This window comes from Salmo salar, chromosome ssa04, assembly GCF_905237065.1.
Source record: "Salmo salar chromosome ssa04, Ssal_v3.1, whole genome shotgun sequence".
NCBI lineage: Eukaryota > Metazoa > Chordata > Actinopteri > Salmoniformes > Salmonidae > Salmo > Salmo salar.
The window spans coordinates 75,357,683-75,372,086 of record NC_059445.1 but is presented as its reverse complement, the minus strand read 5'-3'; the positions used below and the strand labels follow the sequence as shown (position 1 = coordinate 75,372,086).

General features: G+C 41.2%; 2 protein-coding genes across 2 annotated transcripts in view; both read right to left on the bottom strand.

Annotated features, from left to right (window-relative positions):
* The window catches only part of stk10 (serine/threonine kinase 10), a 55,389-nt gene extending 47,164 nt beyond the window's left edge, over positions 1-8,225 (bottom strand). Inside the window, exon 1 of the mRNA XM_014198029.2 lies at positions 7,613-8,225. Coding sequence (XP_014053504.1) covers positions 7,613-7,771 — 159 coding nt within the window. The 5' untranslated portion in view covers positions 7,772-8,225. The remainder of the gene's footprint in view (positions 1-7,612) is intronic.
* A 559-nt stretch (positions 8,226-8,784) lies between these two features.
* On the bottom strand, positions 8,785-10,125 carry LOC106603842 (cytokine like 1). The gene is made up of 4 exons (XM_014198028.2): positions 9,967-10,125; positions 9,848-9,892; positions 9,513-9,659; positions 8,785-9,084 (listed from the first exon to the last, which is right to left on the bottom strand). Exons 1-4 carry the CDS (start codon positions 10,114-10,116, stop codon positions 9,016-9,018), a joined length of 411 nt encoding a protein of 136 aa, XP_014053503.1. The 5' UTR covers positions 10,117-10,125; the 3' UTR covers positions 8,785-9,015.
* Between the last annotated feature and the right edge of the window lie 4,279 nt (positions 10,126-14,404).

The window sequence follows — 14,404 nt, the reverse complement described above, 5'->3', positions numbered from 1 at the left end:
GTCGCTCTGGAAACGGGCGTCTGCTAAATGACTAAAATGTAAACATATCAGGTACAGATAATGCAGAGATGGGCAACTACCCACGTCCATACACCCCCCCCCATTTTTGCACCCCCCTCGTGACAGCGAAGATAAATCATGTGTTTTAAAGTTAATTTCCTGCAATTCTACACATTTTGCCATGGTCAAAGAGAAGATTTTGCAGTTTTACAGCTAATTTCATGCAATTCTACACATTTTGCCATAGGGTGGAGGCAAATGTTTGCATTTTGAATGTATAATAACTGATGATCAACAGGCCCCACCCTGGTTGGTAATTCCACCATCTTACTACAAGTTTAGATAGCTGGCCGCTAGACTAATTTACCAAATCAAAAACAATTAAAACTGCTGATGCACAACCAAATTTCTAAATTGTAACAGTAAGTTGAGACCCTCGACTGAGTGTGTAATTAGTCCACGGACATACAAAAGGGGGGCAGTTGCTGTATGCGTTAACAGTCAGTCGCTTGAGATAAAAGCCTTGATCATGCGTGTGGCTATCATCCCATTCTATTTATCAAAAGTAGGTCTAGGATTCTGCATAAAGTCTGCCAGAGTTCTCTATAAGTACAATGAACATGATAGCGTTTGAAATGCATTGTATCCTACTGAATAGAAATTAACAGGATACTAACTAGCCTAGCTTTTGATTAGTGTTAATTGCTACTGTTACATTGCTGCTGCACATAGATGTGTCCCAAATGAAACCCTATTGCATTTATAGGGCACTACATTTGACCAGGGCCCACAGGGCTCTGATAAGTAGTGCACTACATTTGACCAGGGCCCATAGGTCTCTGATAAGTAGTGCACTACATTTGACCAGGGCCCATAGGGCTCTGATAAGTAGTGCACTACATTTGACCAGGGCCCATAGGGCTCTGATAAGTACTGCACTATATAGAGGAAAAATATTTATACAAATTGCTTATTGCAATATTATTTTGGACGATATTGTATAGATTCTTTGACTCCAAGTATCGATTTGTAAAAATACATTTAAAAAACGTATGGGATTTGAGAGCTCACGCTTTGTACTTGCAGAGGAATCGTTGTAGAATTTCCGGGCCATCAGTTTTTCGACATGGCATGTTGTAGTCTGGTTCCAGATATGCCATCAGGGAATTGAAGCCAACATCCTCTACCATTGACAATGGCTGCATATCAACTACAATAATTTCTGTAATCAGTGCTGCCATTTTGGCACTCAGTCCCTTATTGCACCTCTTCTGTGTGAAGCTGTCTAATGTCTGTTATGTGGGGCCTGTGGTGCTGCCAGCAATGATTTGGGTGTCACGGTGTGTCATTTTCATATGGTTGAGCATTGCACCTGTACTACCATTACGTTACCTCAATTCCATCTTGGAAAGTTTGCATTTCACCACCTTCTCATGTAACGTCTCAAAAGTATTGCCATACAGGACTTTGTTGCTGTCGTTTGCCTTTCTCAACGATGATGATGTGAGGAATGCTTTATATCCGTGGTAAATCATTTGAACGATGCAAATCTCCTCTTAAAGCATTATTGCGTTATTTGTTTCCTTTATGACGATCGAAACCTGTTAGTGATCCCAAGTTTAAACGTTCACACCCCTAGTAGACAGTGTTGTGCCATCTACCTGCCTTTTCTCTTTCCACTGGGGACATTCTACTTCTCGTGTTACATTAGCTGAGGATTATACAGGGTTGAATTCTTACTGTATCTTTATTTACAGTTGTTCCACATGAGTGTAGGACACAGCAGTTCAAATGCTGAACCCCAAAAGGAACAGTGCTGCTGTTTGAGGATGTGGTGGTTTCGATGAGAGGTATTGCGAAAGGTTTCAAGCTCAAAACAACAGTGAAGAACTCGCTACAGCACGTCTCTTAGGATAGGCTCTGAACAAAGAGCTGTCAAGTCAGTACTGAAGTAGGATCTTCATTTGATCACCCTGTTGCAGGAGAATGTTCCTGCAATGCAGGAAATGTAAAACATGTAGTGTATTCGAGGTTTTAAAAGGCTTCTGAAGTTTATCATTTCCACTTTGAAATTACAAACTTGATTTTCCCTTAAGAAAAATGTATTAACCCCTACAAAAATGTACATTTATTATAATCCAAATAATAAATCACATTTTGTTTTGCTGCAGGATTATTTTCCTGCTGTAGCAAACAGGTTCAAATTAAGTTCCTACATCTGTATGCATGACTAAATAGAACATAGTCCAGTACATTTGCTGTGTCTCAGGGGGAGAGGGGAATGCAAAAAACACATTTCTATTTCACACCTGTACAGGTTACCACTTGTACATTCAGTGAAACAGGACTATATAAGCCCTTACTAATAAAAACATTTGTTTTATTATTATTTGTAAATGTGTCTCCTAACTTGATGAAAACGTGAAACATGGTGCTTTGATAGACTGCACAAAAGGCATGTGTTGTTTGATTACTTCAGCAGTGCAGTTACATCATGTATTGTGCTTTGCCTCTGATATAGGCTAGCGTCAATGTATTTCAAAACCACTAAAATCAGTTATGACTAGTTAACGCATGATGTTCCCACAACACATTACTCCCTCGCCCACACTCCAACTCACAGTCACCAAGGCAACCTGCCACAGACATACCGACAGGGGGCTGGGAAGTCACGGGGGGCGAGCCTCTACAGGAGAGTGTGGTGAGTGAGAGCGTCACAAAGGAGCGTGCTGTCCACACCCACCCAGGAGTGCACTTATCAGCCAGGCCGGCCACAACTGGGCCCCACAGATTACCAGCTCTGGAGCACTGAAGTGCTATCACCACGGCACCCTAGTCCCTACATAGTGCACTAGTACTTTGTGGTCAAAGGTAGTTCACTATATAGGAAATAAGGTGCCATTTGGGGTGCATTACTCAGGTAATGCTAGGCTAACTAAGGCTACTAGGAAAACTTACAGTACCAAGCAGCAGCAGCCAGGAAGTCTGCGCAGCGGCACATGTCCCATTAAAAAGGAAAGGGAACCTTTCGGCACTTGTGCTTAAGGGTTTGGCGGCAGCCGTACAGATAAAACATCCTGTGACATATGGGTCAGCAGGAAGTAGGACATGCTTCTGTCTCAGCAATAGCCTACATGTGGGGAGATTTATGTACAGTACCAGTCAAAAGTTTGGACTACTCATTCAAGGGTTTTTCCTTAATTTTGACTATTTTATACGTTGCAGAATAACAGTGAAGACATCAAAACTATGAAATAACACATATGGAATCATGTAGTACCCAAAAAAAGTGTTATACAAAATCAAAATATATTTAAGATTCTTCAAAGTAGCCACCCTTCGCCTTGATGACAGCTTTGCACACTCTTGGCATTCTCTCAACCAACTTCACCTGGAAAGCTTTTCCAACAGTCTTGAAGGAGTTCCCACATATGCTGAGCACTTGTTGGCTGCTTTTCCTTCACTCTGCGGTTCAACTCATCCCAAACAAACAATCTCAATTGGGTTAAAGTCGGGTGATTGTGGAGGCCAGGTTATCTGATGCAGCACTCCATCACTCTCCTTCTTGGTCAAATAGCCCTTACACAGCCTGGAGGTGTATTTTTGGTCATTGCCCTGTTGAAAAACAAATTATAGTCCCACTAAGCACAAACCAGATGGGATGGCGTATCGCTGCAGAATGCTATGGTAGCCATGCTGGTTAAGTGTGCCTTGAATTCTAAATAAAATCATTGACTGTCACCAACAAAGCACCCCCACACCTCCTCCTCCATGCTTCATGGTGGGAACCACACGTGGAGAACATCTGTTCAGCTACTCTGCGTCTAACAAAGACACGGTGGTTGGAACCAAAAATCTCAAATTTGGACTAATCAGACCAAAAAGACAGATTTCCACCAGTCTAATATCCATTGTTTCTTGGCCCAAGCAAGTCTCTTCTTCTTATTGGTGTCTTTTAGTAGTGGTTTCTTTGCAGCAATTCAACCTTGGAGGCCTGATTCAAGGAGGCCTCTGAACAGTTGATGTTGAAATGTCTGTTACTTGAACTCTGAAGCATTTATTTTGGCTGCAATTTCTGAGGCTGGTAACTCTAATGAACTTTTCCTCTTCAGCAGAGGTAACTCTGGGTCTTCCTTTCCTGTGGCGGTCCTGAAGACGCTTCTAAACAGCTTCTTCCCCCAAGCCATAAGACTCCTGAACATCTAATCAAATGGCTACCCCTCTTTTACACCGCTGCTACTCTATTATCCATGCATAGTCACTTTAATAACTCTACCTACATGTACATATGACCTCAACCCGTGCCCCCGCACATTGACTCTGTACCGTTACCCCCTTATATAGTCTCACTATTGTTATTTTAAAAATGTTCTAAGTTCTTGACATTTTCCGTATTGACTGACCTTCATGTCTTAAAGTAATGACGGACTGTCATTTCGTTTTGCTTATTTGAGCTGTTGACATATGGACTTGGTCTTTTAACAAATAGGGCTATCTTCTGTACACCACCCCTACCTTGTCACAACACAACTGATTGGCTCAAACGCATTAAGAAAAGAAATTCCACAAATTAACAAGGCACACCTGTTCATTGAAATGCATTCCAGGTGACTACCTCATGAAGCTAGTTGAGAGAATGCCAAGAGTGTGCAAAGCTGTCATCAAGGCAAAGGATGGCTGCTTTGAATAATCTCAAATATATTTTGATTTGTTTAACACTTTTTTGGTTATTACATGATTCCATGTGTTATTTCGCAGTTTTGATGTAGAAAATAGTAACAAATAAAGAAAAACCCTGGAATGAGTATGTGTGTCCAAACTTTTGACAGGTACTGTACCTCACCTCTAGTCATGGCTGTCTGTGACAGTGACTACGATGTCCTCCTTACCATCTGGTGACAGTGACATTGACAGGCCAATAGGGCCATCAACCCGAGCATGATACCGTGATAACCCCATGACATGGAAAACCTGAGACCATGTCAACAAAGCCCTGTTGTTTACCCCGATGTGTACAGCAAACACAGATCATGAGGCCAACGGCCCCTCAGATCTTCTTCTCCAATAGGTTTTGAGAAGGAGGCGAGAAGAGAGGCTGTGAGGAATCTAGGATTCGTTGAGACAGAGCCTTAAGTCTACTCCCTGTGGACGGAGCCCCTTCTCTTCCCACAGACTGATTAGTCAGTAGCCTGACGGGAATACAGGAAGTGCTTCCATCACTCTCCCGGCCTACAGCTTCCCTCCTGACCCTGACTCCTCCTCATGCACTCCAGGACAGCCAAACTGTATGGGGGCTGGAGATCACATGTAGCCAGGGAGGAAGGATGTAGAGACTGTCTATTATCACGTTTCCATTGTAAGTGTTAAAATTCCAAAGATGCCTTGTAGTTCACTCAATTTTATTCTCAGTCCTGAAGGGTAAGGAAAAATGATTAAGTATTTTCCGGACTGACAACTGCTTAGTCATTAGCTACTGTCAAGGTATACCTGCTACTTCAGGAGGTATATTTTCGTGGGGGCGTTAACTGAAGCATCATTTCTTTATATCAGGGTGGCTCATGCCACATGGTTTTTGCTCACATGCCGGTTTAAAACGTGTGTGCACTGTGCACTGGCCCAACCTAACTTCTTCCAATGGCCCCCAAAGTCAAAGGCACTCACTGTACTACACTGGGAATGAGCAAATACTTCTCCCGCCATGTTGCAAAGTGGGGGCTAAAAGAACCAGATTAAATAGCGATCCTAACACAAAACTAGAGTTGAGTTTGGACGAAGCGAACAGGGAAGGCTAGTAGTGGGGTGTCCTGGGGGATCCAAATGGAGCCCAGTTAAGACAACAGCACAACAGGAGTTGATCTGTCTATAATGGGCTTCTTTTTTTTGGTTAGCTTATTAATTCTACCATTTAAAAAAATTAGTAAAATCAGTGAGGATAACACACAAAAACACTTATTTCCATTGTGGTCCTCTTGAGACAAGATGTCAAGGCAAGATGGAACAGGGTTAAACACAGTATGACAGCGAGATAATAAACATAAAAACAAAGAAGGACCTCCATCTCATCATTGCAGTTACATTGTATGGTACATTCATATTGGCACAGAAGACAAACAGTTTTTTTTAAAGCTGCCCAGAGAGGATGTTGTTTTTATGCGCAGAGGCAACTCATTAGATCAGAGTGTGCTGCCCATCAAAAGAAAGTAATCTCTCTCAAAGTTCACAAGTAGTGAAAATAATCAGCACAAAAGAACATTCAAATATTATCATTCAAGTTGTAGTCTAGCATCAAAATGATTATGAAGTTAGTGATGAGAGGTGACAGGTTAAATGTGCATTGAACTGTGCAAATCCAGGAACTCCCTACTGTGTGTCCCTCAGCACTTTGTGAAATGTTCATGTATTCAAGACATTTCTCCTTCTGCCAGTCCAAACGTTCAGGGTGTGCTAAGTAACCATCTCTTACTCTTGATGATAACGAAAACCCACATGACACTTGTTCACATCAGAAAACTGAGTAAGCTACTTGTAGCACTGCCTTCACAGCTAGTGGTCTTCATATCAGAAAGCGACGATGGCAAGTGTACACCAACAGGAAACTAACAAATCACCTAGTTCATAGGAACTAGTAAGACCTGTAAGTAAGCAGGTCAGAATGCATCATTTGGTGATGGGCCAATTTAATACTGTAGGGAAAAAAACTAAAACAATCAAATAACTTAATTTGCTGACATGGAAACATCTGGTCCAAGTGGCAACATGAATAAATCTGATGTCACAAGCATTGGTATTTATGATACGCTGTGGATCATGCTAATTTGCTCACTCAGATTAACTAAATACTTCAAAATGGGTTGACATGGCTACAGAAAGAGCAGAATAAAGTCATTTTAAAATGTCATTCAGAATTAGGGCACAGAATGTTGCTGGTAGTATGCATTTCAAAGGCAGATGAAAGTCTCTGAAATTGCGTAAGTCTACTCCTATATTTGCATATACACTTTTTCCCCTGAGATTGATAAACCACGTTGTTTGAGATGGATACATGAGTGAACTGGTTTTGACAGCCCAAACAAGAAAAATGCCATAATTGCCAGCACAGCACATCTGTTTTCATATAATTGTGTGTTGCCTACAAATAATTTATAGGCTGACAAATAGGCAGAGGTACTATCAGGGGAGTCATGCACCCCACAAATCCGAGGGGGCACAAAGTATGTGAGGATGGCTTGGGGGTGGACCAGAGGGGGGCTAAGCCTGACCATAGATTGGAGAATGTTGCTAGTCTAACTTGATTGATAGCCTGAAATGACTTCTTGGTATCTAGTTAGGAGGTTAGGAGATTGGGAACTATCTGAGCTAACTTCATAAAATTGCTAGGTGGCTAGTAATATTACAAGCAACATTTATTTTATTTTATTATAAATACAAATTAAAAAATGTTAAGTTTGATGACCGGGGACGTGCCGCCTATGGGCTAGCAGATTCAACTGAAATGGAGTGGCGCCTACCCTCAGTGCGCAACAACGTGCCCATGATCACCTCTTTGAAGTCATACAAAATTATATGGTTTTATAAACATAATAGCTTATTGAAACAAACCCAGAATGCTTACCTTGTAAACTTTTCCAAACGCTCCATCACCCAATTCTCCGATAATTTCCCATTGGTCATTAGGATTGATGTCTCGATGAACGTGTTCATATTGCTTTGCCTTCTTTTTTATGTCAAAAGAAGACAAGCGAAGTATTTGGCTCAATTTAGCAAAAGCCATAGTTTCACCGCAAAATGTAATAAAAGTTTCTGAAGAAAGCAATTATTTTGAGACTCACTCAATCGTGTTCAACCAAAGAAGTATTCGTACAAAAAAACGACCTGATCTCTAGAAGCACGCACCCAACATTTTTCACACCTTTCAAGTAAGACAATAAGCCTTCAGTTCATATCAGTCCACGCGTTGTCATAAAACAACTTCATATTCCATATTCATTCACAGTGATTGTCCACTTCCACACGGTGACCACCTGCTGCAGCAGAGTTACCGAGGATAAATTGTTGCTTCGATGTAAAAAGACAAGCCCCACCCTGTCGCTCCCGCGGCCGTAATGTAAATGTCGTTTTCTATGTCCACATCCGTTATGTTTACGCACGAAATATGTAGTTGGAAGAACTTCACGTCCCAGTTTAGATATATAGGCGTGAAGTTTTTCAGTTACCACCCATTGCATGTGGCCACTGACAGGTGATCGAAGTTAGGACACAGTTTACACAGCAAGCCCAATTATTATATTTTTCCCACTAATTGATCTTTTGACCAATCACATCAGATATTTTCACATCAGATCTTTTTTCAGAGCGAGATCTTTTTTTGGAGCTGATCTTATTGGTTTGCCTTTTTAAACGCAGACAAGGATATATTTTGGTGCACTCTACAGCCCACAAGCGCCACTAGGTGGCATTTAATCATAGTACTGGTACATCAGCAGCACATACCGTCTGTTGTGGTCTTCTGGGTCTTGCCATTATGTGGTCCCTTTGGTCGTTTTTACACTATAATTCGCAAGGCTATTTTATATTTGATGAAATAAACTAATTCTGCCGTCCAGAAAGTTACGTTTTGTGAAGTCATATCACATCTGGAACGATGGATGATGGATCATACAGTGTATCATATTAGGATGTCTTATTAAAATAATTTCAGCCCAGGAAGAAACAAACAAGCACAACATTTAGGCTTCAACTCAAACCCAGGCTTTCATAGATAGCAAGCAGCCAAGCACATCAATGTAACATAAACATGTCGTCAATGTACTTTTATTTGTAGGCTAAGGTACTTTTTTGCAAAGTAATTTGTCAAAGAAAACGTACAATGTCATTAAATCTGTTTGAATTCCCCATTGCAGGGTTTTGCATTGTACACAGTAATAACCAACTATCTCTCTCTCTTCCTCTTTCTCTCCCTCTTTCTCTCCCTCTCTCTCTCTCCCTCTCTCTCCCTCCCATCAAACAGTGGCATTGTCATTTCCGGCTCCAGCTCATCGGCGGGCGGTCCAAGGCTCTACAGTCATCAGTGGTGAACACCAGCTCCTAAACACAGAGATATGAGGCGTGTGAGTGCCAGTGCCCTAAAATGCACCAGTAAATACAAAAACCCAGTATTCAGTGCAAGGACTATGACGCAACATGAGGAAAGTGACTTAACAAAGAGCATACAACTATTATGTCATTTCAGAGGATATGAGAGTATTGATTTTCTGAAAGGTCATTTAACTTTATGCATTTCCTTGACCAAATACAGTAGAATGGCAAAAAATCCCAGAGAACAGAATGTACTTTCAATCATTTGTATCAGGATGCTCACTATTTTGACCCATAATAGTACTATCTTTATGTGTTATTACTGAGCTTTGTTATGGTTCTCCTCTGTTTCCCCATTCTGTTTCATGGAGTCTGAATGACAGGGAGCCTAGATCAAGGGCTAGTCTGTCTGTGAATGCTAGTCGTCGCTCTCTTACCCCGTGACACCTCTGGGACATGATCATGTGCAGTTGCCTGACCGCGAGACCCACCACGCGCACTTTCCTGGTGTAAGCACAGCGCATTTCACGCAAGCCGTCCACCAGAAACACGTACTGCCTCATCTTCGGTATGATGCAAGCGTTCTGTCAAGATGAATATCATTTCTGTTCTTATGTTGCAGACCAACAATGATCAGGAGTAGAAATCAGTTAACTTTTCGGCAATCTCAACATCAGGGAAATGTATTTAATGAAACAGAGACAATAGTGATCTCAAAAGTACACAGTGAAAACTGCAACAATACTTTCCACAATGCCATAGTCATACTTACATGTACATCTAGGTAGAGATGTGGGATGTGCGCCATGCAACGCCTCTGGGAAACACAGAGAGAAATTAGGCATACTCCACTGCAATCAGTGCTCAGTCCCTCTATGGTAAGTGACTTACAGTTTCAGGTTCCATCTTGATCATCGCTGCCTGATGGGTGAGGTCTCGAGCCATACTCAACACCTTAGTGTAGCATGTCGGTGGGTTAGGGTAGCATAGGACCAGTGCTACCAGTGAAAGTGCTAGTAGTGTGTGTCCTAAAATGGCCATAGCTGATAGTTCACAGTGAAACACACAAGGAGGGCCTTTATATAACCAGGTAGGAATCCTCTAATGATATGTTACTATCTTAAGACAATTACACACTAGAATGTTTTTGGTTTCCTTTGTTGTTGTTGTTGTTGTTGTTAGATTCTCTGCTCTAATTTGTGTTGAAGGGGGGAGATTACACACACACACACACACACACAATTGAACAATAAAGTTGCTTAAATCATTACTCACCGAAGTCTTTGTTAATGTTATGTGGTTCTACCTCCTGGCTTTAGGAGTAGCATGCCTGCTTAGGGGAAAGGAAAAAATGTGTACTTATTGTTTACTGTATGTGTAATTCTGTGGTGATGTTGAGGAGGACGGTGACCATTATACTAAAGTAAACACAGTAATTCCAGAACAGAATGGTGAAAAAGCGGTGGATGCTATCCCTGACTGGGACTTGAACCAAGGTCCAGCGACTTTCAAGCCAACACCTTAACCGTCACGCCAAGAGGTCCAAACCCCTTGATGAGGTTGCTAGGTGTTGACCAAACCCCTTTCTTCAGGAGAGTGTGTCCCCACGCTTTTCCATACCAAGTGCCTCATATGTACACACCTCTCCAATGGCCTCACGAGCACTATCCCACTTCTGACACCTGTGTAGCGTATTCAAGGAGTTTCAAACCCAGGTCCAGCAACTGTTAAGCCAACACGTTACCTGTTATGCCAGGAGGTCTGAACCCCTTGATACGGTCGCTAGGTGTTTGATTAACGTCACAACAATATTTACCAATCACATAATTTTTATTTTGTATAGCCATTATGATTGGTCCCTGAACCCATTTTAAAATGTATAAAATGATCTTACATTTTCACTCTGGAATTTTATAACCTGATGGTGGCCGAAACGCACACGATGGTTTTACTTTGGCTACATTTCCTCTTCCCTTCAGTTTACTCAATTCATGCACTTTGATTGGAGCCTATCAGGCTTCACCCCAAACAAAATAAAACATTGGACAAATCTGACACCAAATGAAGTATGGTTTTCCTAAATGACATTCCTTTAGGATACATTTTTTGGAGAGATTGTCCAGCTATTACAAGCTGAATCTTTTGGATGACATCCATACTAAATGAATATTCCCATACAAATGAATTAAACATGTCAGTATGTTGATGCAGGAATTCTGAGAAGAACAATGTATGTTCCCTAGTCATCTTTTATTTGCATATTGAGCAATGTTATACAAAGGAAAGGGAAGTTTCCAAGAACAACAGTCTCAAACTCATTGTGTGGGGGTAACTATAGGCCTATGTAGGTGTATAGCTATATAATATTATGCTAATGTTATCATTGTGAAAGCATTGAGAACAGTATGCAAAAATGAACATAGCTGTCCATACACGATAAGGACTAGCTGTCATGGGTTAATTGAATTATATTTTTGAGAGCGCTATCCACTAGGTGGGGCTAATTTCACACACTACCTCTGTGTATGACTCCACTTCCAGGGAATCCTCTGTAGCTAGGGAGGCTCTTTTAAGGATCACACCCATCAAAATGGCTATCAGCACTGCAAGGGAGGACTCCTTCCTTCTATCCCTCCATTTTTTAAAGCTAATTTGATTATCTCTATGAAATGAAAAACCAAGACTTATATGTAAAAAAAATTAAATTAACTACAGACTACTTACAGTTTTGTAACAGTGCCCACGGGTGAATACTGATAAACAGCACAGTGAATACCAATAAACAGCACAGTGAATACCAAAAAACAGCACAGTGAATACCGATAAACAGCAGGTGTGGCATGATAGGGCATCATAATTCATCTAATCAAAAATATTATTTCTGATGTGCCAACTATTTAATGGTGATCTGGTCTGATTTTGATGAGTGCCAGTTGCCTGAGCAGTGGTGATTATAACATGTAAATCTTGGTGGGGCAAACAAACAAAAAAATTATAATGTAGATGCATGCCAGCAATTTGGGATTTCCAACTTGTTGTGTAATGTTTACGTCCAATGGCCGATGAGCACCGATACGTTTATCTATCATTTCTCTTCATATGACATGGATTGAAAAGGATTTTCCTGTAGATTGCCGACTTGATGCATGACGATGACTGCATGTCTAGCTTGCTAGCTAATATTTTGAAAGTATGATGTTGACATGATCAGCCCATAAAAGCTAAGGTAGATATAAGGTGATTTTAGGTCATTTTATCTGTGGCCAATGACCTTAAGCCTTCTTGGATGGGCACTTCTGTTTATTTATTTATTTAACCTTTATTTAACTAGGCAAGTCAGGAACAAATTCTTATTTACAATGATGACCTACCCCGGTCAAACCCTAATGACGCTGGGCCAATTGTGTGCCACCCTATGGGACTCCCAATCACGGCTGGTTGTGATACAGCCTGGAATCAAACCAGGGTCTGTAGTGACACCTCTAGCACTGAGATGCAGTGCCTTAAACCGCTGCACCACTCGGGAGCCCTAATGTAAGTTTATGGTTGCACCCAAGGGCCTTGAATTTTCTATCTCTACCCGTACATTTTGTGGCGACGTAGTGTCCCCATGAGTGACAGAACACTGAGCCAATCACAGTGCAACTAGAGAGCATTACCAACCCCTACGCTCCGTATATTCCGCTGGCTGCCCCACCACCACAGAAAGCACTGAGCAGGGGCGGAAATCCCGGGGGGGACGGGGGGACATGACCCCCCCATCCTGGGAAAAATATGATTTGTCCCCCCCAATATATCACTGAAACATAACTATGTAATTTAAATAATATTAATAATACGCAATGAAAGCAATTGTGCTGATTATAGACACTTAATAGCGCGTTTTTAAGTTTCAAAAGATTGCGACCCCCCCGCCCTTTGCCTCACAATGGTTTGATCCACTGCCAGTTCCTTAGCTTGCTACGTAACTGCCGTGAGGTTCATCCAGTCAATCGCGCACACACACACTAGCTGAATATGCAGAGCTAGCGCGCAAATATTAACTATTAAGCTAGCTAGTACCTATTCCATTTATGTGGCGTCATCAAAGATGGAATCAGCATGCAGATGATGCAAGTTAGTGCTTCAAAGTCCCTGTGATAAGGTTAGCGATAAACTGAAGTCCAAACTGAACAGAACTACACTCTCTTCTACCATTCTTAAATATATTTAATGGTCTCGTTGCAAAAGCTAAATTGTCGCAAGGGAACTTTTATTTATTTATTTTATTTCACCTTTATTTAACCCGGGTAGCAAAGATTATAGCAAACACCACTGAAACTGAATTGGTGCTCGCTAGCTTTGCAAATTCAGCTATTGTTGGAAGCCAGCCAATATGAAACAAACTATTAAAATTACAAAAGGTTGCAGCATATGTTTTGTAAATGGTGAACTCATACAGCTGTCAACTTTTGTCATTTTAATCCGTTTCACATTTGCTAGCTACCTTTTAGATCGAAGCCCATATAGAATGATTGAAGATGATAGAAGCCCATCTCCTACTGTAAATAACCTACACACTGTGTGTGTAGCCAGCCAGCCAGCCAGGTAGAAAAATGGCAGAAAAATAAAAGACGGACATCAGAGTATTTTTCAATACACCAAAACGCATAGTAAGAACCCTAGTAGCCTAATATCTCAAAGACTAGTTGATAAAATGTTCATAAGAAAGAAATGAAATTCTAATGGAAATGTTTCACAATGATGTCATTAGGCAGAGCAGGCAACAGATGGCACACAGACAGCAGAGTTGGGGACAGATATGCAGGGACAGACTGGCAGAGACAGGGAGTCTCAGGCAAGTTTGTTGAGTCTTTGTTTTGCAACATTATGAAAGGTTCTCAATTTTTTTGACTTGTAAAATAGGAACATAATTGGAAAATGCCATGGATACCCCCACTCTCAACTTAAACTGGTGACTGAACTAAGATTTGTTAAAGGCAATGGTATTGCTGTTGTGATTAGTTGTGTAGTTTTGGGTACCGGTAGTTAGGAGTACGGCAAGCACCTTATTTCTTTGGTTCCTCAATATACATTTACCAAATTACAATGTAGGCTATGTGTTACAGCACTACTTTTGGTGTCCCCCTCAGGAATTGCTCTTGAGAAAATGTCATGTAATTGTCCCCTCCAAAGTGGATATCAGATTTTCGCCCCTGGCACTGAGGTAGGCTGGAACACCTGCATGTTGGAGCTGCCTTACTCAAGAAAACTAAAAAGAGACCATGTTTGTATGTGGCTTTAGTAACTCAATGAGTTTTTATTTATTTTAGATTGCTTGCAAACTGAT

Bases quoted from the DNA above. Each gene is read 5' to 3' on its own strand.
- LOC106603842 (XM_014198028.2), bottom strand. From the start codon at position 10,116: ATGGCCATTTTAGGACACACACTACTAGCACTTTCACTGGTAGCACTG. The intron at 9,893-9,966 runs GTAAGTCACTTA...TGTGTTTCCCAG, and splicing joins TCAAGATGGAACCTGAAACT to AGGCGTTGCATGGCGCACAT. The intron at 9,085-9,512 runs GTAAGAGAGCGA...CTCTGTGTTTAG, and splicing joins TGTCCCAGAGGTGTCACGGG to GAGCTGGTGTTCACCACTGA.